Here is a 25,987-nt window from a genome sequence, read left to right as displayed (position 1 = left end):
AGGTAAGAAAGACATTTTTTAGGAAGAAAGGGTAACAACCATTTCTTTTTGACGTCGGTTCACTATTTCACAATAATTATTTTAAACTCTTTTCTCCGTACTCTTACCTGGTATGGTGCTGCACGCGACAGCCAATGCCCAAACCACAGCTAAACCGACGTAGACGTGAAAATCGCGTTGCGTTCGGTACGCGAACGGCCATTTGATGGCGTAGAAGCGCTGTGCTCCCATGAACACTAGGTGGTACAAAGTGCTGGTAAATGTAAAGAGGAGGAAGATTCCTCCCGCCGTCGCTTGAGCTGATCCTCGGAGGAAAAGTTGGCGCTGATCCAATTCGTTCGACGAAACGTTTATCGTCCAACTGAAGTTGTAGATTGACACCACCAGGAGTTGGACGCCTGAACGAATGTGTCAGATCTTAAATCCTTAATATATAAGCTATTGCTGCCAGGCATAATATTAAGTTTGTAGAGCTCTTCTGGCTCTTGCCGGTCAAATGTCCCCCTTCCGGTAGCTGTGCATGTAATGGCGCCGCCAGATGGGCCTATTTCTCCGTAATTATTTGTTTAAAAGTACGCTTTTTTAAAAGTATCCTTTTTATAAATCGGCGACAGCCAGAGAAAACTTGATTTTGTTAAAACTTTGACGAAGTCCAAGTTTCTTTAACACCGACATTACAAGGAGGTTGCCGAACACGCAGCCCAGGCCCAACAAGACGACACACAATAAGAAAAATCCAGCTCCTGCCTTGCTGCATTCTGCGCATGCGCATAGTGGCGTGTTTGCGCAAGCGCAATAGGCCTTCTCTGAACAAAAGGCGGGAAAACCACACAATTTTGTAGTGGTAAAATTGCTTAACAAAAACAGCCCAGTTTGGTTAGTAGTGGTGTTAAATCCACCAGTAAAGTTGCTTTTTGGCTTGATTCCAATCCCCTCATCGTTGACGTTTACTCGTACAACTAACAGCCGGTCATCGGCGTTTAAATATGTCAAGTTCGTAGCGCTCGTGTTCTGCAACGCCATTTCGATATAAGATAATAAGGTCATATTTGAATATCAATATCTGAAACGTAATTTGAAAAGGACTTAAGTGTTTTTGTGAAACCTTAAAATTAGATGAGAGGCCCGTCGAACACTTCTTCTTTTATTTGAATAGTAAACTGGAACTAAAAATCAGCCTAATACTAAATTGCTATACTGAACGATGTCGCCTTTGTAGCAATGTCTGGTACATATTGTTTGAATATTATTGTAACGGTTGTGCGGAGGTACGTTTGTTTTGCAGTACGTAAAGTTTGACAATCTTGCTGAACTTGCAAAATTAATAGTTTTAGGTGTCATCTTGCTGTTCCACTTTGTTATGAACACTATACAAAACCTTGTCTAAAATCTTTTTGATACCTGCAGCATACTAACCAACTTGTCTGTTTTCTTTATTCGCATCAAAATTTTACTAAGTTTAAAAGAAAAGGTGTGTGTACAAGAACAAGCCGTGCTTTGCAAATTGAGTGCATTGTTGCTTCTGTCACGAACACAGAGTTTCCGTTTAGAAAACCCCCGACACCTCGAAATCGCATCACAACTATTCTAAGTAATCCGATGCTACATAATCTAGCCAGTAATGTTTTTACAACATGTCGGAATGATTTTGGCTTTTTTAAAATAAAACGCTCAAACCCAAACGCATGAACAAAAATCAAAATATACAGAGAGAAATTAGAGAAAAAAGGAAAAAATATGACACAAATAGTAATTTGTTTCCAATATAATGTGTCATGGCCAAATATTTCTTTCATTAAATTTCAACTTTTCAGTTTTCTTAGAAACCAAATTACTTCACAGTCGAGCGATTAAAACAAGTTTTAAAAATACACTCTTCGAAGCCAGCCATCAAAACAAGTCTTTTATAAACTCGACAAGATTGTCAGAACATTCGGTTGGAAAGCTTAAAATAGTAACTAGTATTGATTTGGTGCAACGCTATAATTTGTAGTTTGTACGGTTTGTTGTGTGTCTGGATCATAACAGATTTTTCAAAAATAGTTTTCTCGTTGTTTCTCCTTCCAAAAACTTTTAATGCAAACACCTCCGCTATGAAATACTTGTTCTTCCTATAGTCGTTTTGTCCAGTGACTTCACCGTTTCTCAGTACTGGCATTACTTGTTTTCAATTTTTACCGTTTCTTGGTACTGGCATTACTCGTTTTTGACTTGTTGTTGACTTAAACTAGCTAATTTTCCTTTTTAAGCACTGGATCGGTAACCATTAGGCTATACTGTCTATTAGAATATCGAATATCGGCGAAAATTATACTGACACAGTCACACAGTGCTGGATTGACCATTAGGCAAAGTAGGCACGTGCCTACAGGCCAGTCAAAAAATCCAAAATCCTTTTCTTTGTGACAATGATTTGGCAACACTGATAATTCTAATTTTTTAGTTGGCCACCCTGACGCAACTGAGCATGTGCGTTTACGGCGACAATAATTGCTGAGTCAGCATGTTGCAAATTGCTATATTATTGTCACCATAAACGCCTATGCTCCGTTGCTCTCTACCGGAAATTCACAAACCGGGCGTTTTGTGAGTTCCTGTGTTAGTAGCTCTACCGTTAATTAACGTGGGACAGTGTCAGTATTTTTTTATTTTTGTCACTTGACGGAACGATGATCGCGCAACAAACAGACTAATCAACAAGAAAATAGGTTTTATCATTCTACATACAAAACAATTATAACAGACTGTCATTGTTGCGACCTCTTTTAACAACCTAACAACCTAATGTTTGTCCTAAATAGGGTTGAAATATCCAGAAAACGTTTAACCGATTAAGCAACGAATTTTGATATCCGATATCCGGATATTTGTTGTCGGATAATTTGTGGCTCTTTTTCGATGAGAAAAATGACTAAAAGGCCAATGTGAAACGATTGATTCACAAGAAATTCACTGCAAAAGCAGTAAATGTTATAAATGCGTAAATTTGTTACATGCTTGACTATTGTAAACATAGAAGCGAAAATTATATGCCACAGTTAGATGACGTTCTAATAGACTCTTTATTATCCAGTTACCCGGATAGCTTATTTCAAAATATCTGTATAGACTTGTTACCTTAATAATACAAATTATTGACATCTGAACTAACACTAGTCCTGAGGTTTTTGTGCTAGCAATGTGATCTATTAAGTGATTGGAAACCCCTTTTTAACTTTTATGCGATGTATATAGGATACTAGGTTGCAGGTGAGCCTATCTACTTATCTGCAGATATACAAAGAACTACATTTTAAGCGATAGCAATTTAAACGACAACACTGCGAAATCACGTTCTGCACATTACTTTTAAGCAGGGAGTCGAACCGGAACTGAACCCGAACCCGCGAACCGGTTTGAGCGGTTAATTTCATTAAACCCGAACCGAACCCGAACCGCCAATTACGATTTTCTAAAAACCCGAAGCGGAGTTGAACCCTATATTTTGTTTGGCGTTGGACCCGAACCGGAACTGAACCAGTAAAAAATGCAGTCTGTTTTATATTTTGTGATTTTTTTTCAAAACAGCGCACTGAAGAATACGCGAGATAACACCTATAGGGCGTGTCAAAAATAACAGTGCACGGTCAAAAATCTTGTGGGGTTTGATAAGGCCAGGAAGATGACAGGTAGAATTAAATTGAAACGAATGAAAATTTGAACCGGTTTAAAAACCGCAAACCGGTTCGGACCGGATAGTTTGCCCAAACCGGAACAAAACCCGAACCCGAAAATATTCATTTTTAAAAACCTGAACCGAACCCGAACCCTTAAAAACAAAACGAAGTGAACCCGAACCGAACCTGAACCCGTATGACAAGCGGTTCGACTCCCTGCTTTTAAGACACGCGATTTTAAAAGCATTGATTTTAGGCAGTTTGGTATAAGACCAGAACCCTTGTAAAACTAGACTAAAACGAACCCCAAAGTATCTAATACTTGGTCCACTTCGAACTAAAATCACGTTTTTTAAACTATCATCGCCTCCACTTGGACAAAATACTCAAGAATTTTTGTTGTCCCAATCAATGTGTGTTAAGAAAGTTTGGCTCTTGATTGGTGGTGTAAAAGTTGGATACATTCATTGGTCCTGTAAAAGTAGGAATGTGTTTCGCTTCCATCAGTCTGCGCGTGATGTTGTATTAAGTCTCAAGTGTTTGCTGATTGCTGTCATACCGTACAATTTGGTTTAAGTAAGGTGCTACTGTTGATTTTTGGCTAGTTGTAAGCATAATTTACACCAACAATGGACGATGATCAAAGAAAGCTGGCTGAGGAAGATACTAAAGGCCGTCCCTACAAAATATTTAGGTAATTTGTTTGCCAATGTCACAATGGACCATAAAAAAGTGTCATGCAAGTTTATTTTCTAAACAAGGCTTGCATGTTCAGAGCTTAACACACAAGATAAAAAGAAAATGCTTTACAATCATTAATAGCAGGATTTTTAGGTACAAACCAAAACAAGCAAATGGAAGTGAAGACCCTGTTCCTGATTACATGAATTTGCTAGCGATGATTTTTAGCATGTGTGGATTAATGTTAAAGGTACTGGCTTAGTAAATTATGTGTAAACATCCAAGTTTGGTGGATTCTGTTTTTACTTTGCTTAAACTTATATTTGTTTTAGATTAAATGGTGTGCGTGGAGTGCTGTTTTCTGCTCGCTTATCAGTTTTGCCAATTCAAGATCTTCTGAAGACAGTCGACAAGTTTTAAGCAGCTTCATGTAAGTATTTGGTCTACATGTAAATTCCAATGCCAAGTCAGAATTAACAGAGTGTTTGCTTAATGAGATGTTTTTATTTAATTTTTGATAAATAGGGTTGATGGTAATCGTTGTTGTTTTGCAAAATTTGATCAGGGTAACTGCAATACTGTCTTATCTGTATTAGTAGAAAGAGTCCATTCAGTGCAGATTTTATTGGAAGCAACATCCCTAAAACATATTAGTTTACATTTTTTGTAATTCCCATTCAATAACAGCTCTTGTCTTGCGTCTCTATGTTATTGTTTTAGGATATTAGCCTTTTTAAGGTAATAGGATATTGGTCCTTTAAATTTATATTGATTTTAGTATTTTTAAATTGTATGCTGAAATAACAAATCAAACTTTGTTAAGGTTATCTGTGTCTGCTGTGGTCATGACTTACCTTCAAAATCCTGCCCCCATGAATACACCGTGGTAGCACATGCTGCTGGGAAAGCCATTTTTGACATGTAATGCTACAGTAAAAGGAGATTTTATCGCAATCAAATGGACTATGTTGTTATGTCCATGATTTTGTTGTAAAGTTGTTTGGCAACATGCAGCTTTTTTACATTGTGGATGGTTTTCTTTACAATTTGTTTGTCTAACTAGTTTTGTGTGTATTGTCATTTCTTTGAAACTATTGTCCCAGTTTTTACATGACAAAATTATAAACTCTTAAATGCATTACCATATTTTGTGCTCAGTTTAATTAGGGTACTATATAAGCGATGATTTAAATGGGAAAATAAATTTAAGCATATGCGACCCGTATTGTTGTTAAAGAGTTTGACAAAGCTTGGAAATAAACATCAAACAGTTTGTCGTTCAACTGGTGTAATGCTAAAATAAAATACTAGTTGTTTTTGTCAAAAACTTGTATTTAACAACTTTGTCGTTCAACTGGTGTAATGCTAAGATAATTTGTTTGTTGAACGACAAACTTGTTAAATATGCAACCTGGTGGACGAAACGCTTGTTCAGTATTTTCTATTAAACAGAACTATGTTATAACAGAGTCTGCAAACCACTGGCGCAGTTGGGTTGTGTGGAGTGTGGGCATCTTCAAGTGCCGTTTTGAACTTGTGTATACCATTCGTAATGTCTTTATTATCGGCGACTTGAAAATAAAAGCAAATAGCGCACGATTTAACTAAACTGCCATAGGACAGATAGCTGGACCCATAGGCGCCGAGTAGGCGGTGGCGGGGTGGCGCCGCCACCTTGGGTTTGTAAAGCACGGTGGCGGCGCCCATGGAAATTTTGGTTTGTTTGTAGCGGTATAGTACAAAACATCGTAAAATCTGAAGAAAATCATGAACGATTTTACTTACCAGTGTACTGGGCTGCTGGCGAACAAGCAACAAAACGTTTCGTAAAATTACAACCCGTTTGGGGTCAATGTTTTGTTTTTGACGTCAAACACGCAATTGTTTACCAGTAAATGTTTGGCCATTATTGTGTACAAGCGTATGTGTTGTAATAAATGGCTATCTCGGGTAATACAAAGCAACAACAACGTGACGAAAATTTTTTTAAACGATACAGCAACGTGTTCCAAATTAATTTTGTTTTACAAATTTCTTTTGTTTGTGATTTTGCTATTGGAAGTTTGTTAGGCTGTGAGGTGAAATCTTATGATTGTACGCACAAGTGACGTCATATTTTCTTCCTCCGCCACCTTTCATTTGTGTAAAACTCGGTGCCTGTGGCTGGACCGTTGGACAAGTGTTGATAAAATGTATACAGGCGTTGTACTTTCATTTTCCATTTGAGGTAGTTTACAGTTGAAAACAGCGAACAACTTGTTGTTACACCAGAAAAAAAAAAAAAAAAAAAAAAAATCAGATAGATTTTTATGTGTCGTATATTGCTGCTTTTATTTGTGAACGAATGTATGTATTTAAAGCTAATTGAGATTGCACTGGGCAGAAAAAAATACGGTAAGAAGCTCCAGTGACCCGGATTTTGGTAACCGCGAAGCGTAACTCAACCCAAGTGTATTTCGTTTTGCAAACGTTTAGCTTCAGCGTGAGAACTAGGAATTCGGAGTCTGACTTGCCTACTTCAGTTCAGGTGAAAGACAATTATCCCACAAAGCTTGTTTTGAAGAAGCGGAAACGATGGTATGAGTTCATTCACGTGTTCCATAGTTTTTGTTTGTAGCAAAACTTGTTTAGCTCTGTTTCTTATTCTTGAGTTAAATTGTTTTTCAGCTTCCTCTGTCACTTCTAAAAACGGCAGTTAATCATCCTATGGTATGTAAATGTGGTAATGAACGTATACGTTCATATTGTGACTCCTTTTTTAACAATATGTTTGCGTTTTCACAGCTTGTTGAGTTAAAGAATGGAGAGACCTACAATGGTCATCTTGTAAGTTGTGACAATTGGATGAACATAAACCTCCGTGAAGTTATTTGCACCTCTAGGGTAAGTGTTCAAAACTGCAACCGTTTAGTTTCGCATGTCTCACATTTAGTAAATGCTACTGTTAAGTTTTTCATTGTAAAAACCAAGCTTAAATTATTTTAGGATGGTGACCACTTTTGGAGAATGCCAGAGTGCTACATTCGTGGCAGCACTATAAAATACCTCAGAATCCCTGATGAAGTCATTGACATGGTTAAGGAAGATTCAATGGGCAAGGGAAGGGGACGAGGTGGAGCATCGAGGGGAAGAGGAAAGGGTATGGTATTGCTGTATCTGTTGTTTTAATCAGTGTTTCAAGTTTATTATATATTACCAGTTGTTATCCTGTATATAAATAAGTGGTCACTGTACATGAAGTGTTATGTTTTTAAAGGTGCTTTTGGAGCAAGAGGTCGAGGTGCACCTGGTGGTGCTAAAGGACAACCAAAAAAGCCAGGCCGTGGAAGGCAACGGGAATAAGCTCACATATATACATACATGCCTGTGTGCAAGCAGCATTCGGCCTGAACAGAGGCTGCCTTCAAACCATATGCGAAGTGGATTGGGTTGATTGAACACATGTGGGTCCTTTTCCCTTTGATATTTTTTCTTTGTTATTGCAGAAGTGAATGCACAGATGGTTTGTGTATTAATGTATTTTACCCACAGACTTCATTACAAAACAACTGGTTATGTTCACAATAAAACCTTATTTCTATGACTTTATATATGAAGTAGAACAAAGCTGTACAAACTTGATTTGTATGAGTAGATGTGCTGCATGATAATATATTGTGAATGTAACAACCTCTGTTTAAACTCGTTATGTGTGGGGTTATGCTACAAGGAAGTTCCAATACATATTCTTAAAATTGTCAAATGATTTAGCTGCACCACATTAGCCTTCTTTATCCATGTATTGCTGCCTGTGCTGGAATGTACACAGCTGTTACTATTCATCCATCTTTGTAGTCACTTTACAGTATTATACTTCATACAAAACAACAAAATGCTTAAATTTTAATATGTCAATCAAACGCAAAACCAGTATGTTTACAGGTTGACACTGCAGTTAATTTAACTCCATTGTTATTGATGGACACAAGCACCATTACATACACATATAGGAGAGCTTAGTGCAGTTAGGGGGACACAATGCACCACTACCATGAGAGCCATATTAAACAAACATGGGGAAATTAATGTCAGAAGCTGTTTGAATGTAAATAAACACAACAGCCTGTTTTGAATGTAAATATTGCACAATATGTTTAATAACATGGAAAACACCCCTTCAAATCAAAAACTGTACATACATGGGGCCCAAAATAAAAAGCAGATTAATTTAACTTTTGATCCTAAATGTGAAGACATATCCGAACTACACATATAAATGAAGGTGTTGCACCAGAAGGAAGGACAACAAACATGTCTAAAATATACATATATTAAGACAAAAACATATGACAACAAAATATACCTACATCAGTATGTTGAAAGCAAGTGCAACCAATAAAACGGGGCTAGTAAACCTAACAATATGCACCAGACAGTATTTGGCTGGTAAAACATGATTTTGGGCTTGTATCTTTGTGCACAAGCATTAAAACAGGGCTTGCATGCCCTTTTCCTCAAAGTCAGCCCATGCGTCATTTAACTCCATGAAGATAAGCTTGGCATATTCTTCGTGTGGTTTACCCGTAGCCTTGTCTGGGTGTATTACAAGGCAAGCTTTCCTGTACATCTTTTTCACCTAAACAGCACAAAGCATTCATAAACATTCATGATAAATTTGCTCCGATAATTTGAATAGTATAATCAAAACTTACATCATTGGGTTGAACAAGCTGGTGCATTCCACAGGGTTTCCATTTGGTTTCACCCTCCCACAGGACTGTGTGTAAAGTTGATATCAAGGCTCTTATATTGCGCTCCTTGCCTTCAATCCAGTTCAAAATCTGAAGACAGTTAAGTTTCATTTCACAACATCACAGTCATTATGTCCCCCATTCATGTTCTCTTCCAATAAATACCTTAAGCTTTTCTGGATCAATATTTTCTGACTGTGCTTCACGCTTCAGGTCCGCAAGTTTTCTTCTTGCTTCCTCCTTTTTCTTTGCAGTAAATCCACTTCCAGCCAGCAAGTCATCAAATGCATCTTCTTTAAACTGGGGCTTTACATCTACATTAACATCCATGCGAACATTTAACAAACAGTGTATTTTATTTTTTTTAAAAGCATACACTTACTTGCTTTCCAAGTTTGACTGGAAGAACCAAAGTTGGCCCCAAAATAGTTTGGTTGGGACCTTTGTGAAGAAACATTCGGCCCAACAGGTCCCGGCATGCTGCCACTTGGCTTTGGTTGGGGTGTGGCAAACCCTCCGGCAGTTTTAGTACTGGGTTTCTGTGACCCAAAACTTCCAAGGTCTGCAAATGGGTCTGAGCTTTTTGCAGTGTCTTTACTGGTTTCTTGCGGTGTTGTTCTGCTAGCACCTGCCCAACCCTGCATCAGGTGAGGAGTGGCAGACCCACCTGCCGGAGCAAAAGGATCAAAGAGATCTTGTTTTGGTGGGACAGGGGCAGGTCTAGCAGGTTTTGGGGCAGCAGAAGGTGCATCATTGTTTCCGAATGGATCAAATCCATCAAACTCACCCAACACATTTGTGGAAGCTTTTGTGTTGGCTGAAGACACTGGTGGAGGGGAAGAGAATGAAGAAAAAGGGTCAAATGTCTGTTTTTGTTGGGTTTTCATCGCACTGGCTTGCGTTTCAGTGTTACCTAAACCTCCAAGTAGATCAGGTTCAGCAGTGTGGTTTGAAGTTGTGTTGGAAGTTTGTTGGTCAATGCCTGACAACAGGTCAAAATTGGTGGCTGTTGCAGGCTTGTGTATTTCAGTCGGAGCGGGTGGAGCACTTGAAGTTAAACCAAGAAGGTCTACATCACCTGGAACGGCTGAACCTGGAAGGTTGTCTTGAAAATTGGCCTCAAAGGTGGCATTTGGCACTCGAGCGTTGGGGTCTAAAATAAAACAGTTCTATTATTTGTGCATTTTTCATCACAAACATGTTTTACCTGTGGATGGTGGATTTTGGGGAGCGCTGCCAGCTGGATTACTTGGTTCTTCCCAGTCAAGTGTTGAAAAGAAACCACCCTCAGGCTTGTTGGTTTCAGGAGCTGAAGCTGCACTTTTTGCCTCATGACTTGGCTTCTTGGATGGTTTAAAATCACTGTCATATGAGATGGAAGACTGGATTTCATCCTCTTTGTGACCTTTGATTGTAAATGTTTTTGAGTGAACTGTTATTTGATAAGATTTAGGTAAACACTAGAAGGGTGGCTTAGCACATATTGACATTGTATATACACCATAACCTATTTTAAAACATTAAAATATTTCCCACATTTATTTTATATTGGGTCCCATAACATCCACTGTCTTTTATAACCTTGGTTGTTTCTGCAAGCAGAAACTTATGGGTCCCCACACATGCAAATTTGTAAATAATGCATTTCAAGAGATAAGTATGGAAAGTTTTGGTATCGCAAGGTCAAACACAGTGATCGGTACTGTGCAAAAATAAATATGCTATATGGAGTACAAACTATTCAAATTTCATTTCATTAATACATTTTTCAAGGTGTTTTTATTTTGTGTTCTATCTGAAAAAAAAATCAATCAATTCCAACATTATTGTTTAAAAAATGGACCCATTTTGGGGGGCTAGTGGGGTAAATGTTTGGTTGACAGGGTGGAACACAACAATCAACAACTATAAATGGCACACTCCATAAGTTGTCCAAATTTCATCCAATTCAGACATTGTTTAAAAAATTTACCCATACTAGGGGGCAAGAGGGGTAAATATTGGAACTACAGGGTTAAACACAACAATCGACACCTATAAATGACAAACTCTGCAAGCTGTCCAAATTTCATTTAATTCCGACAATGTTTTCAAATTTTTACCCATTTTAGGGGGTTAGTAACTGGTGGGGTTCTACACCCAAAAGTATAAAATTTGAAACCACAATGACCCAAACAACAGTCCTGTAAAATTTTATCCAAATCGGCCAATGTTTAAAATTCTGACCACTAGAGGTGTTACAAGCAACATTCGTTAACGCTTCTGACGTCATTAGGCTGTTAACATCCCTCTGTTGCCATGTGCAAAAACGTCCACCAAATAATGCACAATCACAAGTCCCATATGTTCTGTTGGCTTTATTACACTACAGAAATTTTCTGTTTGTGGTGCTCATCAACCTACAAAAACGTTTTACATTTTGGGGTCTAGCGGGGTAAATACTGGGGTTACCAAGTCAAACAAAGTAGATGGCACATCTGCATAACCACATTTACCATCTCTGAAAGTTTCATCGAAATCCATCAAACATTTCATGGCAAAATGGGGTGGACAAACTTCAGGGAAGAAAAAAAAAAAAAAGAAAAAAAAATCGAGTAAAATCAACATGTGTCCCCTTCAGGGAAGGGGACCCATAATTAAATAGGACTAACAACTTACCAAATTTTTGTAAAACTTCTTGTTGTTCTTCTCTGTCACTGAACAACAATTTTGGAGTTAGGCCTTTTTTGGGAATCCCTGACCACAAGTCAGACTGTAGGGACCTTCTACTATCACCATGTATTTCAACATGGATGGTAACTTTGAAACCCTCAGGATATTTTTCTTGAATGTCTCGAGCATCCAAATCATACCTAAAGAAACAACAACAAAAATTTTGGAAAAAAGATAAAAAGGTTGGGTACAAGTATTGTGTGCTTACGTTTTAAACTGCACTTTTGTGGCATTTAACGGCACAAAGCCTGTGTTGAACTGGACTTGAAACATTCGGATTCCAGATTGTTTGCCTTGCAACTGAAGTTTTCCACCCAAGATTTGTCGGGCATGAAAAAGAGTTATGGTAACATCAGACCCAGTCTCTCCACCAACTCTTGCACCAATATCAATGATTGCTTTTTCTTCTTCTGCACTAAACTCCCTAAAAACAAAAAATGATAAAATCAACAAGATGTTCTCATATTTTTCAAGCAGTGAAGTGACTAAAAACTAAATGTTTTCTTTGAGACAGTAACAACTATAATGCATTAATCACACTAAATTGTAATTAAACATGAAATAAAAATCAGATGCAAAAACTTTCACAATCATATAGCGACAGTGAGATGAAACCAGTTTGGTTTCAAAGCAGTTGGTTGGCCATTGTATATCCAGTTCCACTGTGGTTTAGGTCGAATTGTAGCATTGTGTAGTGATGCACGTTTTTCAGCATACCCAAACAAACTGGAGTGCCATAGTCTGCCCATACCAGTCAGTGCAAACTTGAAAACTAGTTCAGGTAGCCTTGAAATTAAATAGCAATCAAGTACCTCATTGACTCAAAATCAGAGGAAGTTGAAACAACACGGGTTTCTCCAACATTCACTTCACAGAAGGGTTTGCACCCCGATCGTGCACGGTTGAACAAAGGGACAGGTGACATTTCCACTCGTTTGATGGTGACATGACAAGCATGGGGATATTCCACCTCTCCACTTAAAGGTTTTTCAGGCGAAGCCATGTTGCAAATGTATTCGATGTATCTACAGTATCCAAGTATTTTCCTTACAATGTGTGACACTTTTAGTTTTAAATCTTTAATGTGCAGACTTTAGACCAGCATCATAATAGGTGAAAGGATAAAATTGAAACTTGACATGGAAACACATCTAAAGAAAGTTTGTCTTTACCTTCTGTATGATGGCATTATTCCTGGTGGTCCCCTTTTAATGCTAAACATGAACAACGCAGCTTCAGCTGTCGTGAAAAGGCCACACAAGACCAGGACAGCAGACACAACCACTGCTGACTGCGCTTTTCCATCCTTTAACAAGTTGTATGTTAGAAAATGCAAGTAGAAAACAAATACCATTTTTCAAAGAACTGTACTGTGCATGACTGACAATTTAAACCAGATAAAAATTTTGACAGGAACCTTCAACCTTGTGATTACAATTATTTTACTGTGATTATTGACCTTCATTAGTCAAATGCAACTTACAACACAGTGAACTACAGCAACATTGTTTGGATCCTTTCGTAACCACTGGACAATATGTTTACATGCGGAAAACAACAGTTTCAGTGTTGGAGCATATTTTCCTGACCATCCAATGTTAACAACTCTGTGATGAAATCTAAAGAATATAAATAAATAGAATCCTCAGTTGTTGACCAAGACAATACCTCTTAAGCTTGCATGGTTTTTAGCTGTGTCCTAAAGTTGGCAAAGTGCCAGAGCACTGCCGCTTTTATTAAAAATAGGTGATAAAATTGGCAAACATTTTTCACAACAGACACCCTATTTGGCTAGATACATACTTTGCAACATTATATTGTCTATTTGATAGATTGAAGACTGCATAATGGTCTTTGTGTCTTGCATCAAAATAGGAACAAACATCATCAATGTTGTTTTTGTATGCAGCTTCCATGCCATCCGCAGGAAAGGACATCACTAAAAAGTTTTATTGTAGTTAATCGTTTGCAAAGTTTTTCCCTGCTTTTTTTCACACAACCTACCAGCCAGTTTGGATGTGACATAGGTGATGTCCAGGTCTGACTTTGTATAGTTAGCCACTGTATCCCTGATGTTGGTGAACAACTTTCCTGCTCCACCCTTCACCATACTGAACAAGCCACTTGAGTCTGCACTTGCGCCTGAAATTGTATACTAAGCATTACACTCCATAATCAATCTATATATTGATCATGCCTACATAGTCTAAAAACATTTATAGTTTTTAGAATGTAAATTTAGAATGTGCTGTAAATGATCAAGCGTATTTGCAGAAGATACAATTAGTTGAAAATACAAACAAGTGTTTAAATCAATAACTTGGGGATTACTTTTATAGATATTATTAGTTCAAGTTACATTTTTAATGTTGTTTCTGCCTATTGCTTTCAATATTTGCATATTAAGTCTATGTTATGAAATACTGTCAACAAATTGCTATACTCTTGGTAAGCACCATCATCATTGAAAGAATCTAATATACAATCCACATCATCAGAAATATCAAGAAACTCATCATCTGACAGACATAGAGCTTCATCATCAGTTTGTATTCGGTTGTATTTGCACTGGCCAAATGATCCCCAATTAGAAGATGGCTTCTTATTCAAACTGTTTAGTTTGTGTTTTAAATTCTGTTCCTCATTTAAATCACTGCAGTTTCCTATAGCATTATTGTTGTGTGATGGTGATTCTGGTTTGGCAAAGCCATTGCGGTTCTGTGTCTTCACTAACTGGCTTTGGTTGATAATAGCTTTGTTTATAAAGCTAGTGAACATTCTGTCTTCAGGTAAAGTAATTCTTCAACCTTGTCCCCACACACCCACAGTAATCACATTTCCTACTTAGTTACACAAAACTGCCTACAAATTTTACTCAGAAAAAGTCCAGTACGCCTGCATAGAAAAACACTGATAATTCAGAGCCAGTGTTGATTGACTATTCTTCTTTCCACGTGGAGAGCGGCGTCGCTGGTAAATAATGGATGAACCTTTACGCGTAAGTTCACTAAAAAGCAAGCCCTATGACCTGCTGTAAATCTGCAAATTTGGCGGTCAGTAAAACTGCGTGCTTGTGTTGCGTGTGTCCTGATTAACGCAGCGGCATGTCTATAACAATAGATGAAACATAAAATCGATGATTCGTACCGAATCAGTGTGCTTCATTTCCTTCGTTGATCGATAGACACGCCAAGAGCAACTGTAAGTGGCAATAAGAGTCGGACGAGGGCACTTCGCAACGCAAATTTTTCTCAACTTTTTTTATCGTTCAGACTTTCCAAGTACGAACAGTAGCCTAAACAAACGTGGATATCGAAACAACTTGAACTCGTTGCTACTGCGGTCTAAAAATACTAAGAAACTCTTCGCGTTACCCCTATAAGCATGGTTGCCATTGACTTGAAACCAAAAATAAGGACAACCAAAAAATTAAACTTGCATACGAATTGAAACAAACGTTTTTGAACAAATCTTTGCATTATTATGAGCCATGACATAACATATGCCATATTTTTGGCCAGAAACAATCTGTTTCAGCAACTCCTCGTTCGTGAACAATACTTCGTGCATCTCACAACAGCTCAGGTCTTGGTTTACTTTTACTGGAAGCAGGCATTTGACTTGTAATTGTTGAAAATAAGACAAAAGAAGGACTCATTTCAAAAATAAGGACAATGAACTTTTCTAAGACATAGCCCTTCAAAATAAGGAGAAATCTTAGAAATAAGGACGGTATGGCAACCCTGCCTATAAGGCTAATGATACATAACGTCAATGCGATAAACTTAGCTGCTGTATTTAACGCAAGACAAAGACAATTCATCCAAGGACGAAACTGCTGACGCTGCTTTTTAACATCTTGCAAATTAGGCTCGCACGGAAAATCTCTAAGTAATAAAACGGTGCTCTTTTGCAGCAAACCTTGCCTCATAGAGTTTTCTACACAAGCCGCAGTTCGATTGATTTCAATAACTGAAACATCGATTTGCGTTTGGCCCACCAGGGCACTTTGCCTAATTGCAGAAGGGGACAATAAAGAGAGACCAGTGGGACGTTCTTAGCAATTATAGCTAGCTAAACAAAACTCGAGTGAAAAACGAACACATACCGTGACCGGGATGGCACGTTAACATTTATAAATTGTTCGCCCTATTGGATCAATAAAGAGATCCTACACGAATAACAAAAGCTACACTATACAACTGATGGTGTTGCTTTCTTTAAACTAAAAACCGACTTCATGCATTGCTAAGGCCCTCTCTGGCTACTGACATATTCCAGTGTAGTGTGCGTCAAAATGTGGTTAACATCAAGAATCTACTCCCAATGGCAGCCCGTTACCGCTATAATGGCATGGTGGTAAGAACAAAGAATTATACTGTTGCCTGTTGTGCATTCTCAAACCTTGCTCTTTCGAAAAGTAAAACTCTTAAGCCTTGGCAATAACTATAACCACAGTTAATCCTTTCCCGAATCTTCCTAACCATATTACAAGCAAATCACCATCGCTACACGGGGTATCAATGTGCATATATTTCACGTCACTGGTAGGACGTTTAGATTAAACCGACAGCTAAGGATATCCTGGATACACAATCGCGTCAATTTCTTCTCTTCCTGAACTGATACCAAAAATAAACATGAAGAACACTCATATTCCATCACACACCGAACTCGGTAGATCTACGTCAAGTCAGTCTGACAGTAGTGAATTAGATATGTCTTGCTGTGTTGGATAATCCGACTGGCAATTGACGTCAGCCACTTGCAACTATCGAGATAACAACGTGACGACATTCGACAGGCATTTGGACGAACTTTAACCGTTGAATGCCACAGAACCAACAACAAACTAAAAACGTATTCAAAGAATCTACATTTTCGCCCGGATTAAATTAAGTATGCCACAAGACCAAATTAATTGTACTATACGTTGCACATTACATCCACGTAGTTGGATCACTGGTTGACGCTTGATGAATAGTGCGCCCAAATGGTTAAATTGAACTTCAAAATAAAAATCAAGTCCGTTCCACACAGGCTAGTCCCCTTTATTACTGCAGACAATGTCTGAAAACACAGTTTGGCTCAACACTGCCACTAGTGACAAGAACTACTTGATTTCATCAGAATTAAGTGACTTAAATAGTTAAGAAGTATGACATCCTGAACAAGGTAATTAGAAAAAAAAAACATTCAAGTGAGTAGCTTATCATGCCACAAGTAGTGTATTTGTCATGTGCTGGAATACTGAATTTGTAAAATGTATTGCCAAAAGCCTGTTTCGATTCAATGCTGATAACTAGCTGAATGTTTTCTTTCCAAGTACACCCTGTCATAAGTTTAGAATGGATACAAATCTGCACAAACCAAGTTTAACAAATCACAATAATAATAATAAAATAACTATAAGTATCCATGTTTATCAATTTAAACACAAAGTTCATCCTTGTAATTTGGAGATAACTTACCATTCACAGCAGTTGATGGTTGTGTCGTAGAGTCATTCTGGGATTTCTGTGGTGCTGTACTTGACCAATTTGTTGATTTCTCACACTGTTTTAGATTGTTGGACTTAATAACCTAATTTAAAATTTATGTGACATTTAACAAATTAATGACTTACCAGGTCAATCGGAGTTTTTGGGTTGATATTTCGAGATGCAGCAAACTCAACCATTTGCTCACAGATGACTGCAGCAGGCGGACGGTTGTCAGGATTTATTTGCAAAATTGCCTCTGTAAACAAAAATGTAATCACTAGACAAGTACATAACAACCTTCATGCAGTTTTCCCAAATACACAAGTTACAAACAAAACATTCAGAAAAGACAAACTAACATATTTGTACATTTATATATTTCAAAATATAATACTTGGTGTGGGGGTCAATTATTTAAAGAATAATAAAAATGTAGTACTGCCAGATCAGCAAGGCCCGAAATGGTCTCCTGAATTCTCTAAATTAAGCCTGTGATATATTTGGCATAATGTATTTTTCTTTTTTAATGCTGGTACAGATATATTTCCTTGTTGGGAGCAGCAAAATTCTCTAGAGAGCTACAGGCTCTGAAGCCTTAGGGTGCCAACCCCGTTTGTATTGTTTGAACAGATCTGGTGTGAAACACATAAACCAAACTTACTTATCAAGGAATGAAACATTGTGTACTGCTTGTCGCTTGAAGGAATAGTGAAATTTCCATTTAGAATTGCTAGTCGTGCAGAATCATCAAATGGATGTTTTTTGAAACACAGAAGATACAGGATGCACCCTAATGCCTGCGCAATACAAAAGCATAGGTTGAAACTTTACTGTCAGATGCATTGTGAAAAGAACATTTCAGTATGTAAAGCAGTTAAAGTTTTTTATTCATTGTTACCCAAACATCCTGCATTTCTGAAATTGGATAGTTGCTGTACATGTCAATCATTTCAGGTGTCCGATACATGGGTGTCGTATTTCTGAGAATTTCATCCTCAACCTACAACATCAATTCAACTTTAATAAAAAGGGTATCATGTTGAATTCACATGTGCCATTGTGTAAATCGAAACGGGGTAAATGGTGATTGCAACATTTTGCATTGTATTTCATGTTTGTCAAGATTTTATTTACAATGTCAGTTTTCATGGGCAGAAATCCATACATCCCCATACAAGTTGTCACATATCTATCCATTTTATCATACACAAAGACCCATAGCATTTCAGCCAATACACTATACTGCTTCACATCATATCATTATCACCTGTGATCTTTTGGCAGCTGACCATGTATGATCAGGATAATGAGCAGTTGTAGTGGCACTGCCAAAATCACACAACTTTATGATTCCCTCTGAAGTCAAGAGTAAATTTTCAACCTAAATGAAAATGGATAAAATGTTGGCATTGTTGCTTTATTAAGTTTGTGGTTCATTTTATACCAATGTTTCATACCGGAACGGAACGAAATCAAATAACGTTATTCGTTCTGAGCAAATTATTTATTTCGTTATTTCGTTCTGGACCGATATTTTCATTTCGTTCCGGTCTGACCGAAATAAATTTATAACGGTAGTTTTCGGTATTTCGGTCTTAACAAAAGAACATTTGTTTGTGGTCTTTACAACTATTAAGCGAAAAAGAAAAAAAGTTGCAACACACAACAATTATTGTCGGTAGTTGTTACGTCACATAACATTTATCAATGCTGATGGTCAAACGGATGTAAATTGTGGAGCTTCAATTTTTATTATAGTTCAACGGCGCGAAATTTTCAGCAATTGTTTCATGATAAATGTCCAGAACGAAATACCGGAATAAAAAATAACGGTATTTCGTTCCGTTCCGGTATCTTGAATTTTTTTTATTTCGGTATTTCGTTCCGGTATTTGACCAAAAAATTATTTATTTTGTTCCGGTATAACGTTCCGTTCCGGTATGAAACACTGGTTCATACCTTTTACTACTAATGATTTAAATGCATACAATTTTAACTACAATTAATTTAAAGCATCAAGCTGCACTGCAACATCAAAAGACGCACAACCAGTTATATATATACCAGATATAACCTACTTTGAGATCTCTGTGTATAACAGGTGGGTTCTGTTTGTGGAGATGTTGTACTGCTGAGCAGGTTTGATAGTAAGCACGGATTAAATCATTAATTGGAAGTGGCCCTCCACACCTGCGCATTACATCTACCAACTGTCCACCTGGAAACAAGGTATTGTTCTCTTAACAATGCTACACAAATTCAAAAGTCATAATAGGCCCAAAGCAACAAATTCCTTTGTTATCACAAGAACTTTCAAGAAGCAAATGTATAACAAGTAAATGATAGAAATTTGTCCATAAATATTATTATTCCTGACAAAACCCATGCAAGTTTGCAATAGAGTTGTACAAAAAAATACAAATGTAACATCTAAAGAGGAGTTTTGTGAAAACTAACCTGCACACAATTCAGTGCAAAGCAAGTATTCATCTTGGTTCTGACCAGATTCTTCCTTGGAGATGGAAGCTGCCGACACAAATCTTACAATGTTTGGATGTCCAGATAATCGCTTTAAAAACTGGATTTCCCGAATTATTTCTTTACTCTTGCTTTCTTCATGAGACAACAAACGCTGTGATATTAAAGCACATGTTTAAAGTCCAAGATTGGATATTCCATTATCCTGTAAACACACCTTTAAAGCATATGCTTTACCGCCACCATCGCTTGCTTCATAAACGATAGCAAAACCACCTAAAATAAAAAGAGAAATCAGCCAAATTCTTTGTATTTATATGTGCAATATGGGCGTCATCTACCCTGTTTAACCCAACAGCAGATTAAAGTTAAGGGCAAACTAAGTAGTTGGCCAAGATGCAAATTGGTCGCAGTATTTAAAAAGTACCTTTGCTCAGGACTAATTAGTTTCATGAAAAAGACATAAACATGACATAATTTACCTTGTCACATTTGGTTATTTTTAAGTTGTTATGATGGTGTTGTCTCTAAAACCAAGCCTATACACATGTGCACAATTCTACACCCTTTCTGATACATTCAAAAACAGCTGGCATCATTGTGACAAAACAAGTAATTTGCATGCGGCATTTAAAGGTTGCTGGCCCCTGGAACAATTACCCAACGTAGAATATGTGGAAACATACAAAATACACAATGTTTGTTCCACTGCACAAGAGCAATCATAGTAATGGCACAAGACAATGAAGGCATTAAAACTTTGTTACAGTTATAGCATACTACCTTCTGCAATGACCCGGTTAACATAAAGCTTGTGTTTTCCAAGCTCAACAACTGAGCCAACAAATTCGTTGCCAGACCCTCCCACTCCAACCAAATCCAAAGCCGCTTGAAAAAATGACATCGCAAAGAGTGTATTCAAGGATCACATGAATGTTTAAATGTCAACGTAACTACAGTTTATTTATAAACTTAATCTATTCTACAAAACAAACAATCCTTAAGCATAGCCTTTCTGATTTTAGAAAACTCCTGTTAAAACGTTTTTATAAATAAAAGAATTTTCCATTGTTCCAGTTCCACTTTGCTGAAGTTGCCCACAACCACAACCCACAAGTTAGAAGTTACAGTATTTTTGTCGCGTCTCAAATGTCGTATGTGGCCGTGTCGCTGTCGCATTGGCATTTTGTGTCGCTCGACAATATCAACATCAAAACCCAAAACTTTGGTGCGTGCAACGATTTTTGTTTATGTGTTTTGACTTTGGGTAGTGTGTTTTATTTTTTGTCGTGTTCGTTAGTTTGAGTTCACTGCTGCAAAACCAGATCGTATCAATTTACATAACCATTTCATGTAGATGTAGAGCAGGGGTCACCAACCTTTTGAAACCCGAGGGCTACCTTAAGATAACCAAATCGCTCAAGGGCTACCAGTTCAAAACATAATTAAGTATAAACATGTTGAAGCTATGTGTTCGACGGGGTTGGTTTCCTTGGGTTGTTATTTCCACAACTCAGTACGCTAATTTGTTGCATATCTTGAATTTAAAAAATGCAGGTTTTGTAAAAATCAGTCGCCGCAGCTTTGTCATCATTTTATGCTTAATATTTGTGTCGTTTCAAAAAAGCACTGCTGTCAAACTTTGCACTCGTTTTAGTAACTCACACTTTAAATCGGACATCTACCATCTACACTTGCCCCTTAGTCAAACGCAACTTTTAATTTTAAATGCTTTGTGGGCCAAACAAAAACTCATGGAGCGCCGCATGTGGCCCGTGTGTTGGAAACCCCTGATCTACAACATTTTAGCGTACGGCGTTCGAACTTCGAAGTACCACTTTGTTCACTAACTGCCATTTATTACGGCGCGTATGACGCAACAGTCGAATGTCATGATTGTTGCACAATGCTTTGTTAAGTAATGATTGGTTAGATAAACGTCTTGCATTACTTTTAATAGATCCCTCATAAGGCGCAACATTTTGTGTAAACTAGAGGGGCAACTGGGCATAGGGTTGGTGAACTCTACACTGTAGAGTATAGGCTCCACCTTTATTTCGCTTGATGTCATGGGCGTCCGTAGGGGAAAAAACAGGGGAGGGCAATACTATCGTCACAACGCCGTTCCAGAAACGGTATTTCAGAACAAAAATCATCTGCCTGTGCTACTCATTCTTGCCAATCTCAATGTAGCAAAATAATACAACTACCACATGGGTAGGTTGCCAAAAGATTTTTAACGGAAGTGGGACTTACATTATAAAGCTCAACAAATGTAACAACAGAGAACAGACACAATGAAGGTATCACATCATGGCTTTTTGACACATCCACCAATGACGTAATAATATGTTTATTGTCGAGCTATTGTTAGGTAATAATTTGATTCTTTTTATCTGTTGTAAAACCTCATTAGGATGTGCTAATGCAGGGGTCCGCAAATAGTGGGTCGCGAGACCTTCCGGGCTGCATATTTCCAAAATGTAATCTATTTCGCATATGGGGCTTTTTTAACCAATCACAGGTATCGTTTTCACCGCCGCTTCGTCAGACCAAACCAATCAGAGAACACTTTGCCTTTGACCAATCACAGGACACGATGCGTGACAACTGACAACCATGCAATCAACTTATTTTAAGTTCCGTTTCGCAGGTGCAGCTTTTTTATTAGCATTGCTTAGAGTTATGCCAGTTTAAGCATATGTATGTAGTTTTAATGGTAATAGCATTGTTTATAGTGATGCCAGTGTATGCGTACTATGCGTGTAGTTTTAATAGTAATGGTAATTAAATTTAAAAAAACTGAACTTTAGTTGTTGTGTAGGCAAAACCATAGACTTTTAAAGTTGCAGCTAAAACTAAAAAAATAGAAGCACAACATTTCGTAGAAGCACTTGCTGGATTGGTAGTAACAAAAGAAAGAACCGAAATGTTTTTTGGAGGAAAAAACTTCAGCAGAAGAATAGTCAAATTGGCTTGGATAGAGTGGACAGTCTTTCTGCAGATGTGAAATCTCTGATACAAGCTGGAATTCCAAGTTGTCTTTGTACCAGCAAAAATTTATCCAAATCTGACCTTGAATTTTTGTCAAAAAATTGGTTTGGTCAACCAATCTGACGACTGGGGGTTGGTCCAAATTTTGACCGTGTATCAAGCCAAATTGGGGACAGCTATGTCAATGAAATTAATTATTTGAGCCCTAATTTATACCGATTTAATTTCCAATAAATGTGTATCAAACATTTTCTAGTCCTAAAAAATTCCAACATAAAACCAGTGCAATTAAATTCAACACTCTATGCCTTGTATCTATAAATGTTTAAGTCAAACTTAACAACGAGGCAACTTAACAAATGCAATCAAATAGGACCAAGTTGCTTGTAGCAGATAAAGAAGTGCAGTTGCCAACAACCACTCTTATCCAAAGCACACTATTTCAGGATTGAATGCTGTATCATTGTAGGACATTTATTGTTGCCGCATGGAAGTATGCTTAAGCCTCAGCATTTTCGACGATGTTTGTGTCATGATTAATTTGATCATGAACATATCATAACTCAATAGAACAATCTTCACAAGAGATTGTATATATTTATGTATCATTTCTGAAAAAAAGAACCTCTACATTGCCAAAACTATCAAACTTCGGAAAGGATAGACTACAGAAAAAGTCTGGCTGACCTGACACAAGCATTTCAAAATTTATGTTTAATGTATAATTGGGGTCTTAAAAAAGTTATTTCAGATTGACGCAGTGCATTCCAGTGTGTCAGATTGACACAGTTCATTCCAAAAATGTTTTAATCTGTATGTATTGTCTCAAAAGATTATGAAAAGTATTGTTACATTTTAAAGATCTGTTAACTTGTGAAACTAATATGTGTAACTTGTTTCATATTGGTGATAAAATGTGATTAATGTTTGTTTAATAAAAATGAAATGGTTTTGGATATTTGTGGAAAGAAAAGACAACAAATTAAAATTGACTGCTTGCTTATGGTTAAACACTATGCCTGCCTTTTTTAAAGTCATCATTATGCTTGCCATTTTCCAGTTTATTAATTACACATATACGACCACAAGACTCACGAAGGCAGTGCAATTCGGGAGGCTTATACAGGACACTTTAACGGATACACTGCAGAAAATGAAAAATTTGGTGTACTGGGTAAATTGGTAGTGAACAAAAAGGTTTTTCAGGCCTAAATTTTTTTAATGACAACAAGGTCAAGGCAACCAGTAGTTTTGACACCAATATAAACAACACTAGTTTTTGACAAGGATATTAATGTGAGGTTTCCAACATGTTTATACAATCATACTATACCAAAATCTAAAATAGAATGATGGTATTTCATTTTGTTATTTCCAACTATTGACCACGAAAGCTTTCGTTTACACATTTTAAATATCTTTTACAGAACCTCAGGATTTGATACATGTGTTTTGCCCCACCATAACTTAAATGAGTGCTTTTTGGAAGGAGGTGCATAGGCAATTATTGTTCTGTACTTGCCAAAAACAATTTTAGGACAGATTGGAGAGGTCAACAAATCAACTGACATGGGCCTATATGCTATTAAAAAAACTAAATGCAAAAAATAGCACCCACAAACACTTGGTTACAAGAAAATAACACAGCATTTGAACTGGGTATTTGTATAATCCAAAGGTTGTTAACAACAAAAGATGTCAACTCATTACAGAATTGATAGTACACTGCAAAAAATAATGGCTCACTATTGAGCCATAAGGACCAACCTTTAACTGTACTGACTCATTTTTCCCTTATTTTTTGACTGGAAATGAGCCGAAACCATTTTTAATTTTCAGCCAACAAACTTTTAGTGTGAAAGTAGAAACATGGCTCATTACAAGCCGATACTGGATTGATATAAGCCATGTTTAAAAAGATTTTAAAAATGGGCCATTCCAAACCATTTTTGGCTTGAATTCAGCCTTTTTTATTTTTTGGCTTCATAGCTAGCTAATTTTTTTTGCAGTGTAAGATTATACTGCTGATCACTGTAAACATTTTGGAAGTTTAAGCAGTATGTTGATTTCAGATATTTATGTCATTTAAAGTATGGTAAGTGATGGTGATTATAGGTCTCTATAGCCTTACAGCCTTTCAAAAGTAGCTTTAAATATAAAAGACCAGCCCTCATTGTTGCCATTACATGCAAGCATTGCATTTTAGTAAACATGAACACTTCTATCTTGCTGCTTGCTTTATCCGCGCTGTTGTTTTCACGATGCGATGGTATCTAAATCAAAATTGCATATATTTCTCTGAATGTAGCCTGTGTGCTGCTGTGCAAAATATCAGTAATTTTACAAAGAGAAAAATATAATCAGTCTAGTTTATTGCAATACATTATATACTGGTCATTACCTGCACTTTTGTACTGAATGCTTCCATTTTCGCCATATTTTCAAAATAAAATATTATTTTGACTTGAAAAAGCAGTGACGACCTTACAACATCAAAAATACGCAAAGTAAACCACTACGCAACGGCCTACGTGACGCAACGAAAGTCCGCAAAAATCCGTCCCTCTGATTGGTTAAAAAAGCCCCATATGCGAAATAGATTACATTTTGGAAATATGCTTCCGGGCTGGGCCGCGAAATATTTTAAATTTCTCATGAATATAAGTATCGCATCTACAGTATTAATCAACTTGGGCTTTTTTCAACCTTTTGATTATTATTGCATTGTTTCATAAGACTACGTAACTGTCACAGTATTATGTAACAATGCAATAAGCTAAGCGCACCTGTGCAAACAGACATGCGTTTTCTGCACTATCTTATATTTAAAGCAAATACAGATCAAGACTAGAAGTAGAGGACGATCTTCGGCTTGTCGTCTCTCAAATTAAACCTCGAATTGATTTGCTGTGTTCTCAACACAGAGCACACAGTTCTTATTTGTTGGAATAAATACGTTCATTTACCTACTGTTTTATGCGAAAACAGCAACTGACAATAGTATTTTTCACAAACCTACATGCTAACAAAGTGCTTGGGTCGCGAGAATTTAGAGCAATTTTTTTAGGGTCGCGCCAAAAAGTATTTGCGGACCCCTGTGCTAATGAATCAATAAGATCATTGACAAGTTCGGTAGAGATCCACAACGTCCTCAATTTCTGTTTCAGGAATAGTTTCTGTATAACACTGGGTAAATACTTGTCGCTTTTAAGTTCGTTTTCTGTTTTCTTCGTTTTTTTAAATGTTTTTCGAG

General features: G+C 37.2%; 3 protein-coding genes and 1 long non-coding RNA gene across 7 annotated transcripts; 2 read left to right on the top strand and 2 right to left on the bottom strand.

Annotated features, from left to right (window-relative positions):
* Nucleotides 1-4,146: 4,146 nt before the first annotated feature.
* Nucleotides 4,147-5,936, top strand: LOC145222731 (PAT complex subunit Asterix-like). Of its 2 annotated transcripts, XM_080088919.1 has the most exons (4): nucleotides 4,152-4,350; nucleotides 4,491-4,587; nucleotides 4,670-4,767; nucleotides 5,161-5,556. In XM_080088919.1, exons 1-4 carry the CDS (start codon nucleotides 4,286-4,288, stop codon nucleotides 5,225-5,227), a joined length of 327 nt encoding a protein of 108 aa, XP_079945045.1. In that variant the 5' UTR covers nucleotides 4,152-4,285; the 3' UTR covers nucleotides 5,228-5,556. The 2 variants fall into 2 exon arrangements, with proteins under 2 accessions (XP_079945047.1, XP_079945045.1); XM_080088921.1 differs by lacking the exons at nucleotides 4,670-4,767; nucleotides 5,161-5,556 and adding an exon at nucleotides 5,806-5,936 and having other exon boundaries at nucleotides 4,147-4,350.
* Nucleotides 5,937-6,677: 741 nt separating this feature from the next.
* On the top strand, nucleotides 6,678-7,925 carry LOC145222730 (U6 snRNA-associated Sm-like protein LSm4). The gene is made up of 6 exons (XM_080088918.1): nucleotides 6,678-6,731; nucleotides 6,813-6,914; nucleotides 7,005-7,046; nucleotides 7,122-7,220; nucleotides 7,323-7,476; nucleotides 7,594-7,925. The coding sequence occupies exons 2-6, from the start codon at nucleotides 6,912-6,914 to the stop codon at nucleotides 7,677-7,679; spliced, it is 384 nt and encodes a 127-aa protein (XP_079945044.1). The 5' UTR covers nucleotides 6,678-6,731; nucleotides 6,813-6,911; the 3' UTR covers nucleotides 7,680-7,925.
* Nucleotides 7,926-8,204: 279 nt separating this feature from the next.
* LOC145222728 (cyclin-G-associated kinase-like) lies at nucleotides 8,205-20,749 on the bottom strand. Of its 3 annotated transcripts, XM_080088916.1 has the most exons (22): nucleotides 20,524-20,749; nucleotides 19,958-20,016; nucleotides 19,720-19,894; nucleotides 19,341-19,480; nucleotides 18,530-18,643; nucleotides 18,161-18,262; nucleotides 17,924-18,059; nucleotides 17,406-17,518; nucleotides 17,251-17,335; nucleotides 13,784-13,921; nucleotides 13,583-13,718; nucleotides 13,263-13,398; nucleotides 12,952-13,085; nucleotides 12,592-12,804; nucleotides 11,988-12,203; nucleotides 11,726-11,919; nucleotides 10,275-10,472; nucleotides 9,981-10,220; nucleotides 9,450-9,893; nucleotides 9,233-9,381; nucleotides 9,029-9,157; nucleotides 8,205-8,952 (listed from the first exon to the last, which is right to left on the bottom strand). In XM_080088916.1, the coding sequence occupies exons 1-22, from the start codon at nucleotides 20,642-20,644 to the stop codon at nucleotides 8,803-8,805; spliced, it is 3,522 nt and encodes a 1,173-aa protein (XP_079945042.1). In that variant the 5' UTR covers nucleotides 20,645-20,749; the 3' UTR covers nucleotides 8,205-8,802. The 3 variants fall into 3 exon arrangements, with proteins under 3 accessions (XP_079945042.1, XP_079945041.1, XP_079945043.1); XM_080088915.1 differs by having other exon boundaries at nucleotides 9,450-10,220; XM_080088917.1 differs by lacking the exons at nucleotides 17,251-17,335; nucleotides 17,406-17,518; nucleotides 17,924-18,059; ... (4 more) ...; nucleotides 19,958-20,016; nucleotides 20,524-20,749 and adding an exon at nucleotides 14,236-14,690 and having other exon boundaries at nucleotides 9,450-10,220.
* Nucleotides 20,750-23,774: 3,025 nt separating this feature from the next.
* LOC145224732 (uncharacterized) lies at nucleotides 23,775-25,354 on the bottom strand. Its single transcript, XR_013859724.1, has 2 exons — nucleotides 25,136-25,354; nucleotides 23,775-25,007 (listed from the first exon to the last, which is right to left on the bottom strand). It is a non-coding gene; the product is annotated as an uncharacterized LOC145224732 (long non-coding RNA).
* Nucleotides 25,355-25,987: the final 633 nt, after the last annotated feature.

The sequence above is a fragment of the Phallusia mammillata genome, chromosome 4 (assembly GCF_965637545.1).
Source record: "Phallusia mammillata chromosome 4, kaPhaMamm4.hap1.1, whole genome shotgun sequence".
NCBI lineage: Eukaryota > Metazoa > Chordata > Ascidiacea > Phlebobranchia > Ascidiidae > Phallusia > Phallusia mammillata.
Note: the sequence above shows the minus strand (reverse complement) of the source record. Positions and strands in the feature narration are given on the sequence as shown.

Bases quoted from the DNA above. Each gene is read 5' to 3' on its own strand.
- LOC145222731 (XM_080088919.1), top strand. From the start codon at position 4,286: ATGGACGATGATCAAAGAAAGCTGGCTGAGGAAGATACTAAAGGCCGT. The intron at 4,588-4,669 runs GTACTGGCTTAG...TATTTGTTTTAG, and splicing joins TGTGTGGATTAATGTTAAAG to ATTAAATGGTGTGCGTGGAG. The intron at 4,768-5,160 runs GTAAGTATTTGG...AACTTTGTTAAG, and splicing joins CAAGTTTTAAGCAGCTTCAT to GTTATCTGTGTCTGCTGTGG.
- LOC145222730 (XM_080088918.1), top strand. The intron at 7,221-7,322 runs GTAAGTGTTCAA...AAATTATTTTAG, and splicing joins AAGTTATTTGCACCTCTAGG to GATGGTGACCACTTTTGGAG. The intron at 7,477-7,593 runs GTATGGTATTGC...ATGTTTTTAAAG, and splicing joins ATCGAGGGGAAGAGGAAAGG to GTGCTTTTGGAGCAAGAGGT.
- LOC145222728 (XM_080088915.1), bottom strand. From the start codon at position 20,644: ATGTCATTTTTTCAAGCGGCTTTGGATTTGGTTGGAGTGGGAGGGTCT. The intron at 13,719-13,783 runs GTAGGTTGTGTG...AAAACTTTTTAG, and splicing joins TGTCACATCCAAACTGGCTG to TGATGTCCTTTCCTGCGGAT. The intron at 9,158-9,232 runs GTATTTATTGGA...AACTGTCTTCAG, and splicing joins TTGATCCAGAAAAGCTTAAG to ATTTTGAACTGGATTGAAGG.